General features: G+C 39.2%; 1 protein-coding gene across 1 annotated transcript in view; it reads left to right on the forward strand.

Moving 5' to 3' along the window:
* LOC130927764 (oocyte zinc finger protein XlCOF6-like) overlaps nt 1-9,595 on the forward strand; it is a 29,770-nt gene extending 20,175 nt beyond the window's left edge. Inside the window, exon 2 of the mRNA XM_057853767.1 lies at nt 6,486-9,595. Within this exon, the coding sequence (XP_057709750.1) occupies nt 6,486-8,395 (1,910 nt within the window). The 3' untranslated portion in view covers nt 8,396-9,595. The remainder of the gene's footprint in view (nt 1-6,485) is intronic.

The raw sequence follows: 9,595 nt of genomic DNA on the forward strand, positions 1-9,595 counted from the left end.
CCTGCGTACATTAAGACAATCATAAGAAAAAGTATAAGAGCAGAAAATGTGAATTATCGCATATTACAGTATCCTTATACAATAACATACAGACAAACAATAAAATTAAACACTAAATATACACACACAAAGAAATACTTCCCTAGAAGTAGGCCTGTCGCGATAACACATTTTAGTGTTAATAGTAAAGATACACGATAATATCGGTCACCGATAATTATCGGCCGATAATGGCAATTATGACGTCACACAGATAATCCAGATAATAAAAAAATTCAACCGATAATGCAATCCGATAATTATATACTTGATGTAGCTTCCAAATGTGCACAACCGAAGAATTCAGCACGCCGCCTCCTCAACCCCTCCCCTCTCTGAAGCCCCTGAGGGACGAGGGGTTGAGGAGGCGGAGTTACACGACAAGAAATAGTTGAATATTATGGCGGCTGTTACTAAAAAAATGACGCTCTCGCCATCTGCGAAACATGTACCGCAGAAGTTCCAAGAGGCCGAAAGAAAGCGTCCTCATTCAAAACCACTAACCCAGCATCCATTTAAAACTGCATCACAAAGATTTTTGGAACGAATACGAGGCTGCGGCTTGCGGGAATGCTAAAGCTATTGTAAACACTAAGTTTAACTACGGGCCTTGTGACGATACAGAGTCGGGTTGTTTGGGAAAGCAGCCCAAGGCGGGTGGTAAACTCGCATCTAAGGCTAAACACCGGCACGACTGGAGACCGATAGTCGGCAAGTAGCAGTCTTCCGACGGAGCCCGCCGCTCTGGCCGGTCCGGCGGGCAGAGCCCGGTTCCCCGGCTTCAGGACCTCCCGCGAACACCCCGGTTTCTCGAGCATTCCCTCACGGCGTGTGAGCAGAGCCAGGCCCCGAATACGCCGCGGCGAACCGGTCGGTGTGGGCGGATTATCCGGTACGAATGTAGCCGCCGCCGAGACGAGACACGATTTTTTTTTTTTTTTACCGAAATGACCCGAGAGCCAAAGCCCTGGATATAAAAAATAATGCAGTTTATACGACCACCATTCTTCATGAAAAACATGCCAATCACATTTTCACCGCATACATTTGGGAAAGTGATGTCCAGTAAGCAAGCTTATCATGACGGCACAGTGGTTAGATGATAATTTAAACATGGAGAAAACGAAGTCAGCCAGTCAATTATGCATTCAGTATGTAAAATGACGAGCGATCAGATGACTTTGTAACGCTGCCTTTATTTTCGGCTTAACAAAACTCGGGCACAAAACAACACGCACGGAGATGCGAGCTCCAACTCCATCCAAATAGTACTGCCGTGTATCAGTTTAGCTGCTGTAATGCAAATGTCGTGAGTGCCGCAAATGTAAACAAAGCGCTGCAGAATGGGTACATGACATCTCGCTCTTTTGAGTTAATCATTTTCACAGTGTGCAGCAAAGCATATAACATTAGCAATCACTTTTCAAATTAATTTAACTTATTTATCTTCTCAATTACAGTCACAGTAGATAATCAAAACTTATTGGCACTTATTAACACTTATCAATTTAAATATGCACATTCCTGTTGTAATGAAACAACAATAATATTCTGTAGCCACAAGTTTTATTCAAAATCTTTTCTTCTTCCAAGTTTTTTTAGGATTAAGTATAATAATGTTTTGCTTAAAATAAGGCTGTTAAGATCATTTTCAGCTAGCTATTTTTCTTCCAAAAAATCTGCGAGACATACATTTGAAGCGCTGGCAGACAATTTCACTTATTTCCAATAGATTTACACTTAAAACTGACTAGTTTTAAGGAGGTGTGTTTTGCAGTGTATTAATGTTATAAGCTTACTTTTAAAGGCATTTTTGTGCAACTTAGGTATTTACTCTGTAAGTAATTGTTGCTAAAAGTTTACCATTACACAATGTCAGACAATCTGTCATTATTTAAATGTTGGAATTGACGAATTTTTCATATTTTATGTTGAAAAAAAAAAGCAATAAATTATATTTTTTCACAGTAATATTTTCTTTTGTGTGTACTTTAAAATTTTACATAAATTTTTTAATAGAATTATCGGCTTGACATTATCGGTTATCGGTTGGATTGAGGAGGAAATTATCGGTTATCGGTATCGGTTGAAAAATGTATTATCGTGCATCACTAGTTAATAGTGTTAATATATCTCATAAACTAGAAACTGCAATTTCTGGAGAAATTACACCTGGTCTTTCCTGTGTGGCTATACAGATCGTAGCCCCGCCCAAGGCTATCAATAGAATGGACAAACATGCCTATCAATGGCATTAAACAAATCCCATTAGAAATGAATGGGAAATTTGGACGTCCATGGCCGCCAATGGCGGCACCCTTAATAAGCGTCAATCGAATTGGGGAAGTTTGGGGGACACGTCCTATTGATATCTGGTCATTATCTGTTGATTTTCGGGGAAAAAAAAAATTCCCATTGAAAATGAATGGGAAAAATTTGGACGTCCATGGACGTCAATGGCATCACCCTCCATAAGCATCAATGCAATTGTGGACATCTGGGGGACACGTCCTATTGATATCTAGTCATTTTGTGTTGATTTGGGGAGGGGGGAATTCCCATTGAAAATGAATGGGAAAAAATGTGGACGTCCATGGACGTCAATGATATCAACTTACATAAGCGTCAATGGAATCCAAGTACAATGGCATCAATAGAATGAACAAACATGAAGAAATGCTATTGGAAATGAATGGGAAGTTTGGACGTCCATGGACGTCAATGGCATCACCTTCCATAAGTGGCAATGCAATCGGGGACATCTGGGAGACACGTCCTATTGATATCTAGTCATTTTCTGTTGATTTGGGGGGGAAAAAATGTTCCCATTGAAAATGAATGGGAAGGAAAATGGACGTCAATGGACGTCAATGGTATCAACTTACATAGGCTTCAATGGAATCCAAGTACATTGGCATCAATAAAATGTAAAAACATGCTGAAATGCCATTAGAAAATGAATGGGAAATTTGGACGTCAATGGCGGCACCCTTCATAAGCGCCAACGGAATTGGGGAAGTTTGGGGGACACGTCCTATTGATATCTGGTCATTTTCTGTTGATTGTGGGGAAAAAAAAACATTTCCCATTGAAAATGAATGGGGAAAATTTTTTGACGTCCATAGACATCAATGGCAGCACCAATATAAGCGTCAATGGAGTCAGGGATGTTTGGGGGACAGGTCCTATTGATATCTGGTTATGAAATCTGTTGATTTGGGGAAATTTAGTTTTTTCCCCATTGAAAATGAATGGGAAACATTTTGGATGTCCATGGCCGTCAATGGCATCGACATCCACAAAGTCAAGTGAATCCAAGTACATTGGCTTCAATAGATTCGACATGCATGGCCGTCAATGGCATCAGTGCAATGTAAAAAATTCAATTGGAAATCCCATTGTAAGTGAATGGGAAATGTTCTCATCAGAAATGAATGGGACAGTTTTTGGCAAATTTCCGGGGGACCGTAATTTTTATAAAAATTCTGTATACAACTTTTATGCCCCTCACCATCACAGAATTTTTGATGCCCAAATTTGGTCAAAAATTGAAGGACTAGATACATTTTGAAACTTTTCTTTGTTTCCCATTAAAAATGAATGGGCCAGTTTTTGGCAAATTGCCGGGAAACCGTACATTTTATCACAAAAAAATTCCCGGTCTTTTTTATTCCCCTCGCCATCCCGAAATTTTTGACGCCCATCTTGTGTGTTTTTGTCAAAAATTGACGGACTAGTAACAGTTTGAAACTTGTCTTTTTTTCCCATTAAAAATGAATGGGCAGGTTTTTGGCAAATTTCCGGGAAACCGTATATTTTTTCCAAATTGTGTTAATAACCTTTATTCCCCTCTCCGTCCTGGAATTTTTGATGCCCAAATTGTGTGATTTGGTGAAAAATTGTAGGACTTGATACATTTTGAAAAAAAAAAAAAAATTCTCATTAAAAATGAATGGGCAAGTTTTTGTCAAATTTCTGGCGAACCGTAAATTTTTTCCAAATTCTGTTTACAACTTTTATGCCCCTCACCGTCCCGGAATTTTTTATACCTAAATTATGTAATTTGGTAAAAAATTGTAGGACTAGATACATTTTGAAAATTGCTTCTTTTTTTGGGGGGAAAATTGCCGTTTACGGGCAAATGGAAAATTTTTCGGGGATTTTTGGAAAAAGTCCCTGCGTCTCGCAAAAATTCCGGACGTGTCGATACTTGAATGGTGCCGATCGGTCAAGCGGTTTGGGCTGCGCAGCGCGCCGAAGGATTCCCATTCAACAACAAAAAAACAATAACATATAGGGAGGAAGTTGTAGAATCTCACTTCCAAAGGAAAGACCAGGTACTTATTGCGATACGCGATATTATTGCGCCCCCCAAATTTTTTGTTTTAAACCAATTTACAATAACACAGTGAGAGTACAGTATATATTAATAGATCAAGTACACCCATTTAAACGCGATATTTACACTTAAATTCAAAAATACTTTTTAAGAAATAACAACTCAAAACAATAGACCATGCTTCTTAAGTAAAAGACAATATTAATACCGCACAGAAACACAGCATAAATAAAATGTGTTTTTCAAGAAAAAAAAATTAAATTGCACTTAATTAATAACTTAAGCATTTAGGCAAATGCAAACTTTTCCCCTCATAGCTTCTGCAATAGGGATGCAACAATACAGTTAAGTCACGGTTCGGTACGATTTTCGATACGGCTGACACAATTTTCGATCTGATTCAATACATTTAATGCTCTGAAAAAAAATAAAAATAAAAATAACAATTATATTTTTTGTTTAGTTTCTTTTTTTTTTTGCTAACGAGCAAAAATCAAATTGCCATCATATAAACATGCATTTTAGTGCATAATATTTATGTGCTTACTTCTTACTGATCTGAAAAAAATTTGTATGAAAGTGCTGAGAACAATTTTTACTGTTCGTAAAGTGAGGCGGGTCACACTGTTGATTGCTACAGCTCCCTTAGCAGCTAGGTTTACTACATCAGCAAGACATCCTATTTATGGTCCGAATCCATGGTATGGTATGGATTGATTTGGCCTTCTTAACTTCCATTCAGTCATGACAGTTTAGAATTTATCGATGTAGTACATGGACTACGTGTCCCACAATCACTCTGGGGTCACGTAGCCAATGGCATGGGACGAGCACATCTAGTTTTCTCTTTCATGATATCTAATGTGTGTTAAAAAAGTTAGCAAACGCCGCTGAAGTCACGTCTGCTCATTACTGCACAACACCAGCATATGACAATCGACTTTCATAAACAAGACGAGTTTGAAGCACAGCGCTCTTTAATAAATAAAATAGCCGCCCCGCGTGAAATGTCACCCCTGACGGGAACGCCCACACGTCAACAACACTGGCGCGCCGGAGATGGTCCGCAGTCAACCCGAAGCACTGACGCGGCCAGCATACGTTGAACAAGAGGATATAATGGGAACGATTGGCTCCGGTGCAATTTTTTGCCGGACCTGGAACGAAGATGCATTTTGCGCAGTTGGTAACAAGGAATCCGAACTTTTAACAGCACGCGTGCACACACGTGCACGCAAGGCGATAAATAGCACCGGAAAAATTACCGCCTTCATTTCTATTTATTGTGCGATAAATGGAATTATTGAATATTGCGATAGGTTTACCTAGAAGAGGTGAATTTATAACCTAGATATGTTGGAATTTTTATATTTACTGATCAGAATGCTTTGTAGCATCGTTTTAAAGGTGGAGATGGGTTTCAACACTTTTAGCTTGTTATCGAGCTCATTCCAAGTTAGGGCCAAATAAAGGAAAAAAATAGGACTACAACATGTAGGTCATGCTATTGCTACGAGAAAAAAGCCCTATAATTACGAAGGGTAACGTAGCTGTAATTAGTTACGCACTGTCCGACTACGATGCAGCCTTCCGCCACAACTTCAAAAATCCTAGGGGAAACCCTGGATTTATTTATTTGATTATTATTTATACTTCATTTAGGGACATTGTTGAGTCAGTTCCTTTTCAGCAGAGGAGGGTAGAGTACACAAAAATTTGACTCAAGTAATAGTAGCGTTACTTCAAAATAATATTACTAAAGTAAAAGTAATCATCCCAAAAAAATGTACTCAAATACAAGTAAAAAGGTATTTGGTGAAAAAAAATACTCGTCATGATTAAAATTGTAACTGCTTACATTTTTTTAAAATCAAGAAATAATAATAATATTAATGATATAAAAATAAATAAATTTGCCACTCCTTGTGCCTGAAGAATTAGGGTCTGTCAATGCACGATGACTAACAGCCAACCGGTGCATCGTTGTCATAGGAATCACAGCCCAGAATGCATCTTGTACGTCCGCACATACTAGCCAGTCTAACCTTATGGCCGAGTCGCTGGATAGACGGTCGATAAAATATATCAGTCTTCTTGTGTCTTGCAGGTTTCAGCAAATATCTTGGTCCTGACGCTCAACAGCTAAAGAGAGAAGTACAACTTTCAATCAAAAAGGAGGAGGGCGAGCTGCCATACGTTAAAGAGGAGGACGATATCACCATGTCGACTGGTGAGCCTTTAAAGAGAGAGGATGATCCGAGTGAGGCCAGCAGAGGGACGGAGCCTCCAAGCAGCAGCTCAACGGAAGGATCGCTAGCACACATTTCCATCGCACCATCAGATAGAAATGGCGCCATGTCACACTCAACTTACAAAGATGATGGTCATAAAAAATCTCATCGTGACGACAAACTCTGCAAATGCTCTCAGTGTGGGAAAACCTTTGTTAATAACTATAGTTGTCATATGTATAGGAGGAGCCACACTGGTGAAAAACCTTTCATCTGCTCAGTTTGTAGTCAAGGATTCAGTCATAAGAGTGCCTTAAAAGTACAAACAAGAACCCACACTGGTGAAAAACCTTTTTCCTGCTCAGTGTGTGGAAAAAGATTCACTCAGAAGAGCGACCTAAACAAACACACAAGAACCCACACTGGTGAAAAACCTTTTTCCTGCTCAGTTTGTTGTCAAAGATTCACTCAGAAGAGCGCTCTAAACACACACACAAGAACCCACACTGGTGAAAAACCTTTTTCCTGCTCAGTTTGTTGTCAAAGATTCACTCAGAAGAGCGCTCTAAACACACACACAAGAACCCACACTGGTGAAAAACCTTTTTCCTGCTCAGTTTGTTGTCAAAGATTCACTCAGAAGAGCGCTCTAAACACACACACAAGAACCCACACTGGTGAAAAACCTTTTTCCTGCTCAGTTTGTGGAAAAAGATTTTCTCGAATTCACCACCTAAAAGTACACACAAGAACCCACACTGGTGAAAAACCCTTTTCCTGCTCAGTTTGTGGAAAAAGATTCACTCTACTTCACCACCTAAAAGTACACACAAGAACCCACACTGGTGAAAAACCTTTTTCCTGCTCAGTTTGTGGTCAAGGATTTACTCAACTTCACCACCTAAAAGTACACACAAGAACCCACACTGGTGAAAACCCCTTTTCCTGCTCAGTTTGTGGAAAAAGATTCACTCAGAAGAGCGCCCTAAACACACACACAAGAACCCACACTGGTGAAAAACCTTTTTCCTGCTCAGTTTGTGGTCGATGTTTCACTGCAAAGAGAACCTTACAAATACACACAAGAACCCACACTGGCGAAAAACCTTTTTCCTGCTCAGTGTGTGGAAAAAGATTCACTCACAAGAGCAGCCTAAACAAACACACAAGAACCCACACTGGTAAAAAACCTTTTTCCTGCTCAGTTTGTGGAAAAAGATTCACTCTACTTCACCACCTAAAAGTACACACAAGAACCCACACTGGTGAAAAACCTTTTTCCTGCTCAGTTTGTGGTCAAGGATTTACTCAACTTCACCACCTAAAAGTACACACAAGAACCCACACTGGTGAAAACCCCTTTTCCTGCTCAGTTTGTGGAAAAAGATTCACTCAGAAGAGCGCCCTAAACACACACACAAGAACCCACACTGGTGAAAAACCTTTTTCCTGCTCAGTTTGTGGTCGATGTTTCACTGCAAAGAGAACCTTACAAATACACACAAGAACCCACACTGGCGAAAAACCTTTTTCCTGCTCAGTGTGTGGAAAAAGATTCACTCACAAGAGCAGCCTAAACAAACACACAAGAACCCACACTGGTAAAAAACCTTTTTCCTGCTCAGTTTGTGGTCGATGTTTCACTGCAAAGAAAACCTTACAAATACACACAAGAACCCACACTGATGAAAAACCTTTTTCCTGCTCTGTTTGTGGTCAAAAATTCGCTCGTAATGATCTGATTAAAAGACACGTGTGTATTGGTGTGAGAAGCAGTGGCCAATGACTGTTTTGCCTGTCATCCATGCTGCCTTCATCAGATTGTACACGCAGGTCAATTGTAGTCTGTAGAGTTTCCTCAAATCCTGTTGAGGATTGGCAGTATTGGTGCCTTACATGTGCTCTGTCTAATCCTTGTATGATGTGGATCCACAGTATTGCCAAAAGTATTGGCTCACCTAATTTCACAAGTTGAGTGGCATTATTAATACAATACTTTCCCCATTTTTCAGAACTAATATTTAAAACAGTAGACCCCAAATTCCAACAATTCTAAATCCTTTATCAATAATATAATTACAGAACTATGGAAAATTATGATTGGCTCACAAATATTAGTTTTTTGGGGAGGGGTCATTATATGTAATTTAAAAAGTTACAATTACTACTCTTGATTGACAATGACATATTACGACTGAGTATTGGGGCCAAATAAGGGGCGGGAAAAATGACTACCAGATTAAAGTTGTACTCTTACTACAAGAAAAAACGTATTAATTTGGGGTAATGTAGCTGAATAAGGGGTTACACACTTTATGTACATGTACCTTAGCTGGGAGCTCTGACAAAGCATCAGTAAAATCCTTCCATTGATTATAAATTTATGTAGAAGAGCTAAAAGATAAGATTTCCTTATTTTGGAAACTGATTCCAAAAAAACTGCCTCAAGAGATGATTTCATTATTGTTGACTTTAGTAGAGGCGGCAAAGCGCTACAGAAAATGCGTGGCTGCTTATTCAGCTACATTACCCCTACTTAACAGGATGACTATCTTTTTCCTCCTAGTTACAGTACGACTATAATCTCATAGTCTTCTTTATTTTGCACTTAAACTTTGTCGTACAAATCGGACAATGATGATTTCAATTGTTTTGTACTTGTAATCATTTCGACCCCCGTCGATGAAAATCTCTCGACTCTGCTTCGAATTTTAAAGTGCTTGTACTTCAGTGTGCTTGTTAATTTCATTCATGATAAACAACTTGATTTTATTCGGTCCTAGCCTCCTGTTCGCTTTGTTCAGAACAAGCCAAATTATAACTCCAAACTAGGGTTGTAACCAAAACCATTACTTCGTTACCAAGTTAACCAAGAAGATTCAGAAAATGTGACGGGACTGCCTTTTCTGCATACCCGAAGTATCGCCGGTACTGACGCAGCAGATCTGGCCGCATGTGCATTTACGTGGTTTAAAAAAAAAAAAAA

This window comes from Corythoichthys intestinalis, chromosome 13, assembly GCF_030265065.1.
Source record: "Corythoichthys intestinalis isolate RoL2023-P3 chromosome 13, ASM3026506v1, whole genome shotgun sequence".
Classification (NCBI taxonomy): domain Eukaryota; kingdom Metazoa; phylum Chordata; class Actinopteri; order Syngnathiformes; family Syngnathidae; genus Corythoichthys; species Corythoichthys intestinalis.